This window comes from Falco cherrug, chromosome Z (assembly GCF_023634085.1).
Source record: "Falco cherrug isolate bFalChe1 chromosome Z, bFalChe1.pri, whole genome shotgun sequence".
Classification (NCBI taxonomy): domain Eukaryota; kingdom Metazoa; phylum Chordata; class Aves; order Falconiformes; family Falconidae; genus Falco; species Falco cherrug.
In genome coordinates this window covers 14,952,108-14,968,801 of record NC_073720.1, presented here as the reverse complement: position 1 = coordinate 14,968,801, position 16,694 = coordinate 14,952,108, and the positions used below count along the sequence as shown (strand labels likewise).

Below are 16,694 nucleotides of genomic sequence, written 5' to 3'. Positions count from 1 at the left end.
GGGGGTTTACATTTGGTGTAGAAGTAAGAAATTTTAACATCAGGCTAAGTTACTAGTTTTTCTGTTGAGTCATGGCAGCTTGCTGTAATACCCTGCTGAGGAAATCTCCATGCTGAGGTATAAACATACAGTTACTTGGTTGTCCTCAAAGGAATATTCTAGAATATAAATACATATAATCTCTATGTGTATATATACACACAGACTATTGCTGTATTTAAATTCTTGTGTATTTTAGAGTATCTAATACATTTTAATTTTGCTGTGGATATCTGGACTTTAAATCCAGAAATATACCATATTTAGATATCATTAAAGGAACACATGGGTTATAATCCTAGTAACTGGGTATTTGCACTGAAATAAGGCAGTGGCTTTTCTTCTGAAGTGATGAGACCTTCAGCTCAGGTCCTCCTCAAGATACTTAATTTACACTATTAAATTCTGCAGAGAATATGCTGCATTAAAAAATGCAGTGAATCATGTAGCCTCCCACTTCGGCTTACACAGATTTGCTTACTTTTTTTGCAACACAGACATTTCTTCAAAGTGTATAAACAATTTTCAGTGACAGTCCTGTATAATTTCAGGTATGTTCATCATGGAAGAGGACCGTTTTGGTGGTACTTCCACTAGTACATTCTTCCTAGATATTACTGAAGATGCAGAACAAATATTTTGTGACAGACCTGGACCTTCAAAGGACAAAGACCGTAGTCCCTTTCCTTTTTTTTCTTCTAGTAGACTTGTGAAAAACCGCATTCTAAACTCTCTTACTCTACCTAATAAAAAACACAGAAGTGGCACTGATCCAAAAGGAGCAAAGCTGACATCATCTGACAATAAATCAGTTCTGAGGCGAAATCGTACAGTAACAGAACCTGCCAGTAGCATAGACTTTCCTGCTGGGGAAGAATTCAACCCTGTTTTCAGAGTTCCTAAAATCCAGACGTTACGATTAGAAACTTCTTTTGTTGGAAGCAAGCACGTGGAAGATACTGATAGTACCCCAAGTATTGGAGAAAATGATCTAAAGCTGCCAAAAGGTCTTGGAAATGAAATTCATCGGGAAAATACAAGCAGAGAAAGGCTAATAGGAGATGGTACTACACAAACACATTTCAAGAGTCGTAGCCTAAGTTTTAATACAGATACCACAACAAGTGGCATAAGCTCAATGAGCTCTAGCCCTTCAAGGGAGACTGTAGGTGTGGACACTACGAATGTAGATACTGACTATGGAAGTTTGAGTACTGTGGTAAGCACAAAAACAGTTAAACCAAGTCACTGTTCAACACCACATTCTAACCACCTGCCTCTCTCAAAATCCAATTCTGTGTCCCTGGTATTGCCAGGGTCTTCTCATACTCTTCCCCGAAGAGCCCAGTCTCTTAAAGCTCCTTCTCTAGCTACGATAAAAAGTCTTGCTGACTATAACTTTAGCTACACAAGTTCTCGAGATGCCTTTGGCTATGCTACACTAAAACGCTTACAACAGCAGAGGATGCATCCTTCACTGTCTCACTCGGAAGCCCTAGCATCTCCAGCAAAGGACGTGCTGTTTACTGACACTATTACCATGAAGTCTGGCAGCCTGGATTCTCGGCTAACCCCAAGTCGGTAAGGGATTATTGTGTGCTCATTTATTTCTTCAGAGCTGTAAGAGCAATTATTGAATAAGAACAGTATTTTTCTAATATTTTTTCCAACTTCACCTAAACATGACAGGTGTTGCAGAATGATTCATAACTTCATTGAAAGCAGAATCAATATTGGGGAAATAATGTAATGGAATGAGAATTCTCAGTTTCATAAGTGCTGTCAGAGAAGCCTGGTTCTTGTAGCTGTGCTCAGCCCCTTTCTTTAATGCTGTTAGTGACAAAGGAAAATGTTTTCTTTCATCACATTGGCTTACTGTTTAATTTTTTAATATTTAAATGCAATTACACTGCTGACATTACTAAAGTTGCAGTCACACAAAAGTGCCCGTGTAGTCAGGGTCAGGGACTCTGCCAATATGCTCTAGTCATGTTCCCTGTGGCACTGAGGCGATACGACTAATAAAAATGTCAGTTTGGCTTCTTGGCTACAGCAGAGCAAAAAATTTTACTTGTATCATTTATTTTTAGATGGCAGTGTCACCTCATTATTTTTTAATAATATTAAATGTTCTGAAGACTAATTAGATAGTTACATAAGATATCTAGCTCATGACATTGACACTGTTCCCAGCAGCTACAGTCAAGGCTTAACAACTTTCTCATATAAGCTCTTCTACCAGTTTTTTCCTTTCAAATGATCTTTGCTACTGCATTGGATTATCACATTACTATTGAAAGAGGAAGGATGCTTTCTGTCTCTGTTCTTGCCTGAACATCCTCCTCTCAGATGACAGGAAGGGGACAAGCCAGCAGTACATTAGTCATCTGCTCACTGTACGGAACAGCAAATGCCCAGTCCCTGAACTGCACTGCACATACCCAGTTGAGTGTGTATAGTATCCATTTACTACTATGCATTTTTGTCCTGATTAAGAGCGACGTTTGTTTGTTGATGTTTTCTGCAAAGATGCCATGAAGTGAGTTTTGTTAGCTTTGTCAGTTATGTTAGAGCTAGACTCAGTGTACTGGTCCAGTTCAGGATGATTCAGTGGATAAGCTGCACTATGCTCCGTCACTGGCTTCCTGTGCTAATGCAGGAACAGATCAGCGTCATTTCAGTGGCAGTACAAGTTTTGTTGCGGCTGTAATAATGTACCATTCCTTGCAGTAATGCCCTTGATTTCATCCTGAGACTCTGCAAGCAGTGTAGTACTAACAGTATTCCTGGTGCTTAGCTGCTCATGATCTCTGGTGTCAGTGGTTATGCTCAGGGATTTGAGCTGACCTGTTTAACATTGAACTGAAATGGCTGGAGCGCACCTGTCTCTGAGAAGGTTCCTTGCAGATGTACATATGACAACAGACTGTCAGATTGTGTCGGTTAACAATATAATTGATTGGAAGGACTGTGATGTACCCAGTACATGTATTTTTCTTACTGGTCACAGCTGAGTTTGCACTGAATAATTGTGGTCCTTTTAATTTCAGAGTGTGTTACTACTTCCAGCTAAATATTGTCTTTAAATGCTATTTAAGTAATAAATTGGAAAGAAATAGTCTGTCATTTTTGTCTGCCAAGGCTGTTTTTCTGTCCCTCTTCAGAAAAATGTCTTAATTTCATGCTTCATACTCAAATCCATGTGTTCATAGCAATGAGCAGCTGTAAATTGATTTTTGTGATATTTCCAGTTGTTCTTTTTGTTCAAAAGGTTGAAAAGCTTATTTTTTTGCATAAGATGTTTTGTGAGGCTAAATTTCCTACCTTTGTCTTTAAAGACCAACTAAAAATGTTAATGTGCATGTCTCAGATCCTGATCGTGGCTCTCACCCTGTCTCCTGCAGACATGCTTTTCCTGAAAATTTAGTGGTGTTTATCACTACTAATGATATATCTGTTAGCTTTCGCAGGAAATGCAGGGATAAATGTTTAAGACTAATAATTTTATCATTAATTTTATTTTCAGAGTAACTGTAGAATGCTTTACTATGAAATAACTAGTGCAATTGTAACTTTTTGGGGGGTTGAATCATGGAATCATTTAGGTTGGAAAAAACCTTTAAGATCAAGTGCAACTGTTAACCTAACAGTGCTGATGGAAAGCAGTAATAGAGAGCAGTTCTCCAGCTGTCAGTGTGAGCCAAGGGCTCTGGTGCAGCACAGATCTGTATGCTGAGAATCTGGTAAGGTTGCTTGAAGAAGTACTGAAATGTATAGAATCATAGAACCTTTTCGGTTCAAAAAGACCTTTAAGATCATCAAGTCCAACTGTTAACCCAGGACTGCCAAGTCCACCACTAAACCGTGTCTCCAAGCACCACATCTACAAGTTTTTTAAATAGCTCCAGGGATGGTGACTCAACCACTTCCTTGAGCAGCCTGTTCCAGTGCTTGGCAACCCTTTTGGTGAAGAAATTTTGCCTAATATGCGATGTAAACCTCCCCTGGTGCAACTTGAGGCCATTTTCTCCTGTTCTTTAAGGATGGCTTGACTCGTACTGTAAGTCCACTGCTACTTTTGTTAGCATTGATCGGAATTAGTTAGTAGCAAGAAAACCATTAATATCCTGTAAATTTTGTTCTGCACATTCCCATCTTACTATAATGTTTTGAACCTTAGGTCAAACCTTGATAATTTAATAATTTTATCTTAGTATAAATCTCTTAGCTATTAGGGATAAGAAGACATTTTAATTGTCCATTAAAACAAAAACGTTATAGAAAATTATAAGGCAGAAAGTCAAGTAATCAAATGTCTACTGTACCTTACTTCCCAATGTATAATAATTTGCAGTAATATAATAAAAAAATACTGTTCCTGAAGTGTGTGTCTTTTTACTAGGAACCTTTAATAAAACCTGCATATAGTCCATTACAAAGGGTGATTAGCAGAAAACATTTACAGGTTTTTTTATCTGTGATGAGAAGTAAAATGACAGATAGCCCAATGTGAAATTTCGATCATCAGGACTCTGATCAGCACAGAGGACTTGTTCTCCAGCCTCCCATCTCATTTTACCAATACATCTCTTTGTTCCTGAGGCTGCTTGTCACAGCCACCTCATTGTGCAGGTTCAAGTTTGTTGTTTGTGCATTCACATTGAGCAAATTCTTGCTCCATACTTGGGTGACCTAATGGGTGGCTTCTTTAGAGTACAGGAAAAAAATCTTCCTTGCTGTCATCACTAATACCTTAGAGACTCAAGCTTTTGCATTTGCAGGGATGTGCCTTACTCAGCTCAGAGTTTGTGTATATCCAGGGAAGGCACATTCCGTGTATGGGTATGTTTCAAAACGAGGCAGTTAGTTGAAAAGCCTGAATCTTTACTGACCGTGTCTGGGCTGTAAAACTTCAAAACCTTGTAAGTTGGAGAATATTTGTGGTTTTGCAAGGTTGGCAGCCCCTTAAGCAGAAGTTTCTACCTGCTGCCTTTTAAGTCCCTCTCCCAGGACTTTCAAAGAAAAAAAATTTACCTGAGGAATTACCAAACCATGCAGTACAGTATGAGACAGTAAAAGCCAATGAGCCTGTAGCTGTGATTCGACAAAGTAACAACCTCTGAGTTCTGCAGTGGGAAGATGAGGGTAGTCTGTGTGTCAGCAGTCCGTCCTTTTAATGTGCCAGAATGAGAGATTTACCAAGATTGTGATTTATTATTTCATGTTACAGGTTCATGAAAGCTTTAAGTTATGCTTCGTTAGATAAGGAAGATTTATTAAGTCCTATCAACCAAAATACACTTCAGCGTTCGTCTTCTGTTCGCTCCATGGTATCTAATGCTACATTTGGTAGCTCTGATGATTACATTGGCCTTGCTCTCCCAGTGGATATCAATGAAATATTTCAGGTATGTATGTGATAACTTACTGGGTTAATTTGCATTTCTATACTGAAAGGTAGCCAGCTGTTGCATTTTCATCAGAACAGACCAGACCTACACAAGTGGCAAAAAATGGATGTGCTACTTCCAAGGAATGCATTTTGAACAACAGGAGTTTCTTTTCTACAGGAAATTACCATTCTGTTTTGTATTATCAGGCAAATAATGACACAGACAAGGCTAGAAGAATGTTAACTAAAAGTAGCATAAATACTTTGTCATAAGATTTTTAGTTCACAGCTGGCTTTTATACTAAATTTAGCATAGTCTGTGGACATTTGTTAGTACCTCTTTAGCCAACTAATTGAGATGTTCATTGGTCAACCATAAATGATGTGTTTAATCACACAGTTAACTTCCTGCTACCACGATCTTGATATAATTTATTTGTATATATATTGTCATAGCATTAAATGGTATGTCTTTAACCTCATAGATACATATATTTAAGTTAAACCAGATTATTTAAGTATCTTGCCAATTGCCTTCCTCTTTCTACTTCCATTAAAACACATTCCCATATAACAAACTGATGCATCTCAGGGTTTAATATTTTGTTACTTCATTATAAACATTATAAACAGGACATGATCCATGTTATAGCTAAATCAGTCGGCTTCCTTATCTTTATTTTACTTAGTCTTTGCCTTTCAAACCTAAATTACTTACTAATCTTGAATAAATTGCTAAAGCTAGAGCAAAGGCAAGATTTTCCATCATACCTGCTTCTGTTCCCTTTTTATGACATGACTACTGCTACTTTCTCCTTCGCAGTCTTTGGGCATATTTGTTGCCTTATTTCTTCTCTCACACCTTGACTCTACAGCATCTTACAGGCAACATTTTAGATATCCTGGGTATTTTTGCACTGCTCTCCCAAGGTTGCTAGCGGTGCAGAGTCATCATGGAGAGATCATTAACAGCCACTTCTGGGTCACTGTTTTCCTTTAATAAGCGTTCATTCACAAATATATGGTTTTCTCACTGGCTTTTCTTCAGTACTCAGGAGTCCATTCCTAATTTCCTCCTCTATGTAGCTTTTTTTTTTTTTCTGAAGTAAAAAATGGCCAACATTTTTATTTTATCATAAAATCTACTTTTCCTTTATATATGATTAGCACCTGTGCTAATTTTAATTTTCACTTGAATGTTGCAGGTAAAGGAAACTCCATATTTCCAGAAGAAAACCACACCTCCATTTGATGACCGTGGAGCCAGGGTCTTTGCACCTGATGCAGGAGGTACTGTTTTTATTCCTCTCCTGTACATTTCTGTTGATTGTTTGTACGTCTGGTACAACAAATAAAGTGTTGGTTTCCTGATTTTTTTTAATTATTTTTTTTCCTTACAAGAAAGGGTTATTCTTAGCTGTTTAGTTTTGAGAGCTGTGTTCTGGACTGAGGACAGCAGGCCGTTAATGACCTTTTTTATTTAGCATGAAATAACATGATGGTACTTCAAAGCAACGTAAGGTTGGTCCAGCTCTAATAAACAAAGGAGGAAAGTCTGTCTATCTTTGATTATAATACAGGCCAATGCTACTTGAAAACTGGTAGTGGCACTGCATTAAAGAAAGAAAAAAAAATTAAGGTAAGATAAAATATGTATGCCACATACTGAGCTGTTACATTTTTACTTCCATTTGATTACACGGGAATTCACAAAACGTAACAACTGAATTGAATAATTGAACAAAAGAACTAATCATGTTAGGTGTGTATTTCAGAAATTAAGCTTTGTCTGTCTGGGATGTTTCCATGACAGTCAGCGTAGTTGACGGGACATGGGACAAGAGAATTTCCAAGTGCTCTGTAATGCTTGGCTTGTCCTAGAATGCACTTACTTTTTACTCCAGAGTAGCCAGAAATCTACAGGGCATCAGTATGTGTCTTTTCAGTGAGACAACTGAAAAAGAAGCATTGAAAGTTGTCCTAAAATAGTATAGGATAGCTGTTGTCTTGCCTCCTGTCTAACTGGAGCTTTATTTACAAGTACTTGGAATGTCAAAATAGACCCACCTTTCTGATTTTATTATTACTTTTGTGGTGTTAATATAATATATATAAACCTGATTTTCCTGAAAGTGTGTTTCTGTAGTTTGCTAAGTTTCAGTGTAAAGTAACTCTTGTTCAACATTGTATTTGTTGGTATTTTCTAGCCAGTGAAGAATGTCACTGAAGTGTCTTCGCCTTGTTTCTGTGTTGCGTCTAGTTTCTTCCCATTAGGGGCACTCAGTTACAGGGTTTTTTTACGTTGTGTTTTCTGTGTTCATTGGTGCATATGTCATTTAAACAACTGGCATATGTTACACTGTTCTGGTTGGACACTATGGAAATTGGTAACAGTGGTACATGTGTATTACTAATGTTGATACAATGTCACCATTTACACCTTACAGCATGTGTGTTCAGAGGTTGAATTCTGTCCTTTGCAATGCTTTATCTATGATAAGCTGGGACTAAAACATGATGTTTCCCAAATGCTAACAATATTGGGAGTTTAACCACTCAAAAGTTCCTCGATTTTCACATGCACACCCTCCCAGCCCTAAAAGGCTTACAAAGGGGAAACTTAATGGAAATAATGTTGGTTGCTTGCTTTGGTTTTTTTCTGATCTGTTAAATGCTTATCTGCAGGTCTTCCATCAGGTACAAGTGATGTTGTCAAAAGCCCTTTTCAGATGCTCCGACAGCAGATCAGTCTTACGGAAATAATGAATACCAGCCGTTCAGATGCCTCTCAGTTTTTAGAAAATATGGAGGATACGGGGCTACAGGAGCACACAGATGAGAACTGCCTTTACTGTGTCTGCATTCAAATAGTGGGTTATCAGCCTAACAACAAAGTGAACTCTTCATACAGTCGTACAGGTTAGTGTTCCTTGTGGGGAAGTGTGATAAAACTGACTGAAAATACTGAATTTTTGTCATTTTTAAGATTGATCAGTAAGGTTTTTTCTTACCGACTGTTGACCTTGAAATTAATTCTCCCTCATAAGCTCACTGTGCAACCGATGGTATTTCTAGCTTTTCTGTTTTAGTGATGTTAGTATGGCTAAATGCCTGCATGGTGTTTTTTAATATTTCTAAGAGCTTATCAGAATATAAAATTGGAAACTTTATTTAGTATTTAAAATCTATGTCCTGAAAACTGACACTCGCTGCCAAAGTAATGAAAAGTCTGACTTCAAAGCAAGTCTGTACAAACCAAAACAAATGAAATTGGAGGAGTTTGAAGGTGAGCTGTAGTTTCTGGGATTTAGTCATCTTCCTCTATATTTCGAGATTCAGATGAGATTCAGAATTATTTTTCTGAACTTGCTCTGCAGTGCCTTTTGTAATGTCTGGAATAAAAAGATAATACAGTAATGGATGCTTAGTAGGATTCCTCACCATTTTACAACATTGTTACACGTTGAGCTAGCATATAAAGAGTACTACTGGCAAGGAGGATGATGTACAAAATGTGAGGAGTGGCCCAGAGAGGTATGTTTGAGCTTGAGTTCAGTATTGAGAAGGGATGGCAAATAAAATCCCAACTGTAGTCTTCAAATAGCAGAAGGGCATTACAGGTGTGGCAGAGCCACCAGGCTCTTGGAGGCACACCGCCAAAGGACGGGAGGCCATAAACACATGCTGCAGGAATAGAAATTTGAGTTCAACATAAGGGGGAAACTCTTTGCAGTGTAACCTGCCTCATTTTGAGGTGAGCCCCTCTTTGAGCAACGGGTTGAACTAGATCTTCAGGACTTCCTTCAGACCTGTTTTTCTGTGGTTCCGTTAACTGCACCACATTTAAGTTTGGATTTTATATCCTTATCTTTAAATCCAAAATGCCAAAGGCTGTGGATAGTGAAGCCTCACAGCAGAATCTTACTTATCACATCTTTCTGTGGATGAATCAGAGCCTGTTCTGCAACATCTGTGATAATTGTATAAACAAAAAAAATTATGTGTATGCAAAAAATCTTTTTTGTGTTGCGTAAAATAGAGCACAGATATAGCAGTAAGAGCCTTGTGTGTGCTGACAGGTTTTGGGCTTCTGTCAGTGTCTGAGTTGATTATTCAAGTATTTCAAGATTGAAAAAAAGTGAATTTTAGACATTTTGACTATGATTTGCCCAAAAGTCCAACATCTAGTTTCCAGCTGTTTTATATGCACAGTACTTACTGCATCAGTGTCTTGCATGCCTACCATTGTTGAAAAATAAGGAAAGCATTTGTAGTGAGGAGAAGTGTGAATATCAAGGATATAACATCTTGTTTATGTTAGATTTTTCAGACATTCCATATACTGACTGGTGTGGGCAGACCATACACAATCACTTAGATGTGCATTCCTCCAAATTTTCTGGAATTTCAGGCTGTAGCGATGCAGTATCCCATGGTTCAGCTAGTAGCACCAAGAGTACAGAGCTTGTACTAGGTAAGTTTGAAAGTCTTGTGATTAATAGCAATTATAACTTACGTATTTGAGGTATTCTGGAAAAAGAGTATTTCCTTTACATATACTGCAACAAAGTAATGCTCATTATTAAAAAAAAAAAAAAACAACCACTGTCTTGAGATGGGAGAATGTACTTTTAAACGCTTGTCCTTTTGCTATGCAGCATTTCTGCAGGTTATTAAATAGTTCTGTATCCAACATTACAAGCAAATCGATTGCCTTTTTTCCCCATAGTAGTGTTAGGTTTTTTAAAAAAAAACAACACGCCATAATATCTTGTCAAGTAGGTGGTTGCTGATTTCTCCAGTATCTGATAGAAACAGGCCAGGTGGTCACTCACCCGGTTTGCAACTTGATTTTGTGGTAGAACAGCACTGTAATCGAAACGTACAGGTTTTCCCATTTATGAAATGGTGGTTTACATGTTTAAATTATTTATGTTAAAATTCTGAAAATAATGGGGTTTTTTTATTATTTCAATGGAAATATGTGTTGATAGTTCAGAATATATACATAAATACTTGTGTGTGTTTATTTATGGAATGCTAAAACAGACTTACATGGCGTAAGATTAGTTCAGGCAAAGATTATTCTGTTTAAACTCCAACTGTTTAATTTGTTTTTCCAGGAGTAAAATCAATCCCGGATGATACACCAGTGTGCAGAATACTTCTGCGGAAAGAAGTCTTACGTTTAGTAATCAATTTGAGTAGTTCAGTAGGAACAAAGGGCCATGAAACTGGACTCTTGACGTAAGTTCAGTGAATTTCAGACGTTTTAGCAACATCTAGTTTTATGTGTTCTCCAATATCTCTGGGATTGTGACTAACCTTACTTCTGACTCCTTAAAAAATTTTCAAGCAGATATGATTGAATATAATGTAAAAGCTAAACAAAGGATTTTCTGTCTAATATTTATGCTGTGTCTTTGATTTCTTACTTTTCCCCATTCTTTTTGAAAATCAGTAATTCAACTGTAGTGATACCTCATTACATACCCACTATATCATGCATCTTTAGAAAAGAAACAATTCTTTTTTGTTATTTGTTCCAAATAATAGATATCAGATAAGCAGAATAATGAACAGAATGTAACTTCCTGAGAAACACTATTCCGCTTTAAGCAAGCGTCAACTACTAGGATTAATTTATAGAAAAAAAACATTTAAAAATATATGAATACAAATCCAGGGACCAAATGTTATAATAAAAGCTGTAGGTTTCTGGGCTAGTGACATTGGAAACTGATGTACAATCGCTAAAGAAAAATGCAGAAATGTTCATTTTAGTTTCAGAAATGCTTGCAGTAATTAAGTTAGCTTTTCTGTATTTTTTTATTACTGCTGCACATGTGGATAGCAATTCTTTGATAAACTGTTCTCTTTCTACATCTGTAATTTTAAGAGTAGGTGATCTCACCAGTTCCGTACAACTTTCAAATTACATACTGTTTCATCTCATTAGTATAGATTTCTTCCAGTTTGGTACCAAATAATGCTGTCTATTTTGATTTCCTTGCTTCATCAGATCCAGAATTTAAAATGCCTGTTACTGAAGAGCTCTACTTTGTTAATGATGACAAAAAATCTAATGGAACAGTTTTGGTTTCTTAAATAGATGGAAATCTCTTCCAGACTTAAAAAAATGCTTTTTCACCTTTTCAGAATAAAGGAAAAGTATCCCCAGGCATTTGATGACATATGCCTTTACTCTGAGGTGTCCTACTTGTTAGCACACTGTACGTTCCGACTTCCATCACGAAGGTTCATTCAGGAGCTATTTCAAGATGTACAGTTCTTACAAGTAAGTGGAGGGTTCAACTGCATAGATTGCACCAAAATGTGCCAGCTGGGTGCAGGTTTCACGTTCTGAATAAAAGATGCTTTCAGATATGTCTTAAACGAAACCATTTTATGATGTCTCTCTAGTAAAATCTCTTAACAGCATTAATACTTCATCTGTCTTTTTCTTTAGATGCATGAAGAAGCAGAGGCTATTTTAGCAACACCAACAAAACAGCCAGTAATTGATACATCAGCTGAATCCTGACCTCTGCCTTATGCAGTGCGTTGCATTTCAGACTTTCTGAAATCCTCAGACAACCTCTGACTGACTGGATAAAAGGCTTGGAGCATCACCTTCTAGACCGTTCCAGAAGCTACTGGTACCTGGAGACTGAACTGAAAACTTTCTTCCTCAACCAATTACTGCCCCAGTCTTTTGAGCCCTTTGGGGAGTTGTTAAACGTTACCGTAGTTTTAATAATAGTAATTACCAGTATATGCAAGAGCCAAGCACTGAACACCTCCACAAGTTTTCATTTCATTTTCTACCATAAATTAAAAAAAAAAACAGGACAACACACGGAGACATCTTTTTTGATTGACTTCCAATTCTGTCCCAGAGAAGCAGAAGAATGCCTTGCTTTTTAAACCCTGGATACCAGGAGTCAGAGATGAGGGTGCATTCCATTGCCAGCGATGGGGAGCCATGCTGTAATCATGGACACCAGGGGATTAATGTTAGCCCTCCTCTCTTGGTTTTTGTACTGTTTATAACACTACTTGGGGGTTTGTAACTTCAGACAGAAAGAAAAACCTCTGTGAATCTGAGGTTTCCTTTAAGTTATTTTAATATTGCTGTAGTTGTAAGTCATTTTATTAGCAGTCTCTCCAATTTCATGACATTTACGTACATGTATCTTATCTGAACCAGTTAAGGATTTTCACTACAGTTTGATTCTAAAACTAACAAATTATTTAAACTTAAAATGTTGAAATCAGATTGTTTTCCCTGAATGATACGCATGTGTTTGCAGTTTCTACACTCATATAGTATGAATGTTGGTCTTACTTTTAACTAAAATCCTTAGAAAAAGCATGATTTCTGACAGATAAATGAATATTGTATAAACTAAACTTGAAGACATTTAATCATTGCTGCTTTTATGAGAAGACGTATTATGAGTGTTTTCCAAGTTCCATGAAACAGCCAAAAACAAAGGTTTATTTTAATTTTCAATGGATGAGTGATCAGGCATCAGATAGTACTATTAATTGTAGTGAAAAGCCTTAAGTACCAAATTTTGGAGCAGCATTATGTTGCAAAAGTTAAATGATATAGGGGCTGTTAATGATTGAAATGGTTGCCCCTGTAATGAGGTTTCTAAATTAATGAGTGCAAACTTTAGAAAAAAGTAAGAATCCCTGTCACTTTTGTCATGAATCTAAAGATTCAGAAGCCTTTACACAAAGGTAATATAAATATATGCAAATGTGTATATACAGTAGCATGGTCACCTTTGTTAGAATGCCTGTGATAGAAGGGATTACCCTTTGATTTTGATGTAGGTGAATAATTCAACTGGATTGTACAAAGTAGAACGTATTTTTATCCATTCGCTTTTACCATTTTTTTGTAATTGTCAGATTAATTCTCTAAGTGAAATTTATCCTGATACTCATAATTCTGTTCTTACTAGCTATACCACTGGAGATTTCAGTAAGTAGTCCTGTGATTCCTGGTGAAACGTAGAGTTCATTTGTTCTTACTGGATATTTCATCTTGCCACATAAGCACTGCTTTGCAGCTATCTTTTCACTGAGTTCTCATGTGCACTGCATACCGTCAGGTTCAGGTAAAGCAGATTAAGTTGCTGCTCAGAGTCAGGTTTAGTTCCTAAGATTATCTTTTCATGAGTACCCACTGAAAGAAGGAGCAAAAAAAAACTGATTCAACTCTTCTGTGGTCAGTGACACAAATATATCTGTGTGTCAAGACATGTTTGAAATGCTTTGAAAACATACCACACCAGTAACTATAGGACTTCTGGTTGTAAGAAATAAATGCTTCTGTAAAACCAAAATGTCAATCACAGTAGACCAAATAGTGGTATAAACTCCAAAGGAAATAACGTAGTTTTCCCAAAAATGGGGCTAGTGTATCTTATACAGTAGTTTCAAACACTACCTCAGTTAGGCTAGAGTGTAAGACTTTTGTTTTAATAACTAGATGGGGTTACATCAAACAACTCCGTGATATTTTTCTGCAGTTCAAGCAAAATAAACAAATTTTATCACCTCTATTTAAAAAAAAAAAAAACAACAAAAAAACAACAAAAAAAAACCCGAAAAGAAAAAAAAAACCAAGAAACAACTTTGTTCATTTGTTACCAGTTTAACCCATAGCACTTAATGTAGAAAGCACCACAGGAGGGCTTCCGATTATAAAAAGGTAAGCAAAAAGCAATGTCAATATACTTTTGAAAGAACCTCCATCCTGCAATGCTCATGTGTTCTGATGTACTCGCTTGTGTGGGGATCCGTGACAATAGAAACTTGACATACAAATTATAGCTACAAATCCAGTTATAAAATATGGTCGTTCCTTTTTCTGAAAGTATATGAGTGTCAGTAGATTTCAACAAGTATGCATCAAGGATGTAAAGTCTGTACTGTAAATAACGTACAACATTTCTAGAATTAATTTACATTAAGCTCATGTTAATACTTCATTTTAATTGGCAAATGAAGGGATAGTGTTACTGAAGGAATTTGATATTGGCCTAGCTATAAACTGTGAATTTCTAATTCTGTAGATTTCTTTTTTGAAAGATCCCTTTCAAAGTCTTATTTTGGGATTTTATTTGCTTTGTGACAAAACTTTGAAAGAAAACAGTAGTAAATAAAAATTGTGCTTATATTAACCCTAATAAAGAATCCTTCCACTTTTCCTAGAAAGGTTCGCAAGGGAAGCTGACAGACCACCTGCTTTCTGTTTTTCCAACCCGAACAATTGCCAATACTGTCAAATAAATGGCAAAGCATATAGTATTCACTTACACTATATAGAAATACAGTTTCGTTGCTGTGGCAAAGAAAACTCCTGGATGATTCAACATGCTAGCACAGAATACTCAGGTCTGGTGCAGAAGCCTCTGTGGGAAGGAGACGGCTGGCTGTGAAACCAGTTTCATTTGGCCTGCTGCATTAAGCTGGCTGATTTTCTTAGGTCGTCTTTTACAGTCAGTGGAAAGGGGTGGTCCTTTCCAAAGGGCTGAAAGAGAGCTAACTGAAGGGCTCCCAGTTACTTCCTCACGGGACTCCTTCTCTCCACTGAGTGGGGATGAGGACTAAGCTGGGTGCTGTGAGAGTCCTTTTGGAGAGAGAGGTGCAGAATGCTCCCAGCTGCTGTGGACATCCCTTGGAGCTGGAGATGGTCAGGCTTTGAGGTGCCTAACTTGTATGTTGGGCCCCTGGCGTGTTGTACTTGAAACAGCCTATTTTCCTCATCTGTCAGGTCTTACTTGACCTGACAATTGTACTCTACACATGCTCTCCTTGGGTTTTGTTGTTTTTTCCCTAAGACACAATGAAGTGCAAAGGATTTGGTAGTTTACTGTGCCGTGGCTTGGCACACTGAGGTAAGCTGCTCTTACAAACATTTAAAAAGGTAGCAGTGAGAATCCTGCTCATCTTTTTGTCATTTTATTTTGGAGCATAGGTAGTGGTCTTGCATGTGAGTTGTAATTTGCAATGAGACTGGAAAAACCCATAAGACATTTAGTAGGTGCCTGAAGAGAAAGGTAGCCATCTGAGAAATGGGCAATACTCAAAGCCTAGTAAGTAGCAAGAAAGTTGCTACTGCTTATTGCCTTTTTGGACTGCAGGAAGCTGGTGTTGGCTTGTAAGTGAATGTGAGCTCAAGCTGAGCCAGTCACAGTGAAAGGACTCTTGCCAGGCTTTGGAGTGTCTGAGCTTTCTGCTCGCCTCGTGGCAGAGCTGCTCACAAGTCCTGTTTCTTGGAGCTTCGCTGGAGCCAGCTGAAAGCAGGTCCTGTAACTTCTTTTTTTTTAAAGTCACACTTCTATTATCATGTGCTTATTAAGGGTATGCTAGGTGAGTGTAGAATCTGACAACTGAAAAAGACCTTTGGGGGCATACTAGAAGACACATTTGTATTTTGCTAGAAGCCCCGCCGTCCTCCTTGGTTATTGTTGAACTCCTGATCCTGGTTCTCTGGATAGTTTTGTTTTCAGCAGATTTGTGTGTTCAGTAAACAATGTGGATTTTCTTTGGGCTAGCTTTGTAACAGAGACGGACAGCAATGCCACAGCATGCAGAATTGCACATTTTGCTTGTAAGATACACTATTTCATTTGATAAATATAATTTATGCCAAAAAATGTAACATGCCATTTTGCCACTGAATAGTGTTTTAAAACACACAAGATGCATTGTCTTGGGGGGGAAGGCAGACATTTTGTCAATTTAATTGAAAAATTGTTCCAACACTGGGCTGTCAGCATCCCCAAAACTGCGTTATAAGAGATTAGCTAAATCATTCTGAGGAGGGAAAGGATCAAGGAAAATCTCAAGACTTACTCTCTCTGTCCCGTGTGGTCTTTTTTTATTTAGTAATACGCTGCTACATATTTGGAGGTTCTAGTGTTTGTAGGTCACTGAACAGACAATGAAATCTGATTTATATTGTATACCTGTAACATAGAAAGAAAAAGTATTTATATATTTTCCGTAAGAATACTGCATTGAGCTGTGTATAATTTAAACAGAGGCTTGTCCCAAAATGGTATTGCCCACCTTGATTTTTTGGGGTTTTTCTGTTTTGTTTTTTTTTATATAGTGTGTACAGTTAATGTCAATGGGCATTAAAAGCCTCCTGAAGCGTAGTCTTATCAAAGGGATGCATTGTTAATAAAATCTACTTAAACTTCTTATAGTTGTTCTTGTCTCATCTGTACCTCTCAGC

At 37.3% G+C, this 16,694-nt stretch overlaps 2 protein-coding genes across 4 annotated transcripts in view; one reads left to right on the top strand and one right to left on the bottom strand.

Moving 5' to 3' along the window:
* RICTOR (RPTOR independent companion of MTOR complex 2) overlaps positions 1 to 16,660 on the top strand; it is a 91,028-nt gene extending 74,368 nt beyond the window's left edge. For all 3 annotated transcript variants that reach the window (XM_055698294.1, XM_055698295.1, XM_055698296.1), the window contains 8 exons: positions 591 to 1,620; positions 5,270 to 5,447; positions 6,637 to 6,721; positions 8,117 to 8,350; positions 9,753 to 9,905; positions 10,555 to 10,678; positions 11,591 to 11,729; positions 11,901 to 16,660. In XM_055698294.1, the coding sequence (XP_055554269.1) occupies positions 591 to 1,620; positions 5,270 to 5,447; positions 6,637 to 6,721; positions 8,117 to 8,350; positions 9,753 to 9,905; positions 10,555 to 10,678; positions 11,591 to 11,729; positions 11,901 to 11,975 (2,018 nt within the window). In that variant the 3' untranslated portion in view covers positions 11,976 to 16,660. The remainder of the gene's footprint in view (positions 1 to 590; positions 1,621 to 5,269; positions 5,448 to 6,636; positions 6,722 to 8,116; positions 8,351 to 9,752; positions 9,906 to 10,554; positions 10,679 to 11,590; positions 11,730 to 11,900) is intronic.
* Positions 16,283 to 16,694, bottom strand: part of OSMR (oncostatin M receptor) — a 35,349-nt gene continuing 34,937 nt past the window's right edge. Inside the window, exon 19 of the mRNA XM_027811308.2 lies at positions 16,283 to 16,422. The gene's annotated coding sequence lies outside the window, so the exon portion shown is untranslated. The remainder of the gene's footprint in view (positions 16,423 to 16,694) is intronic.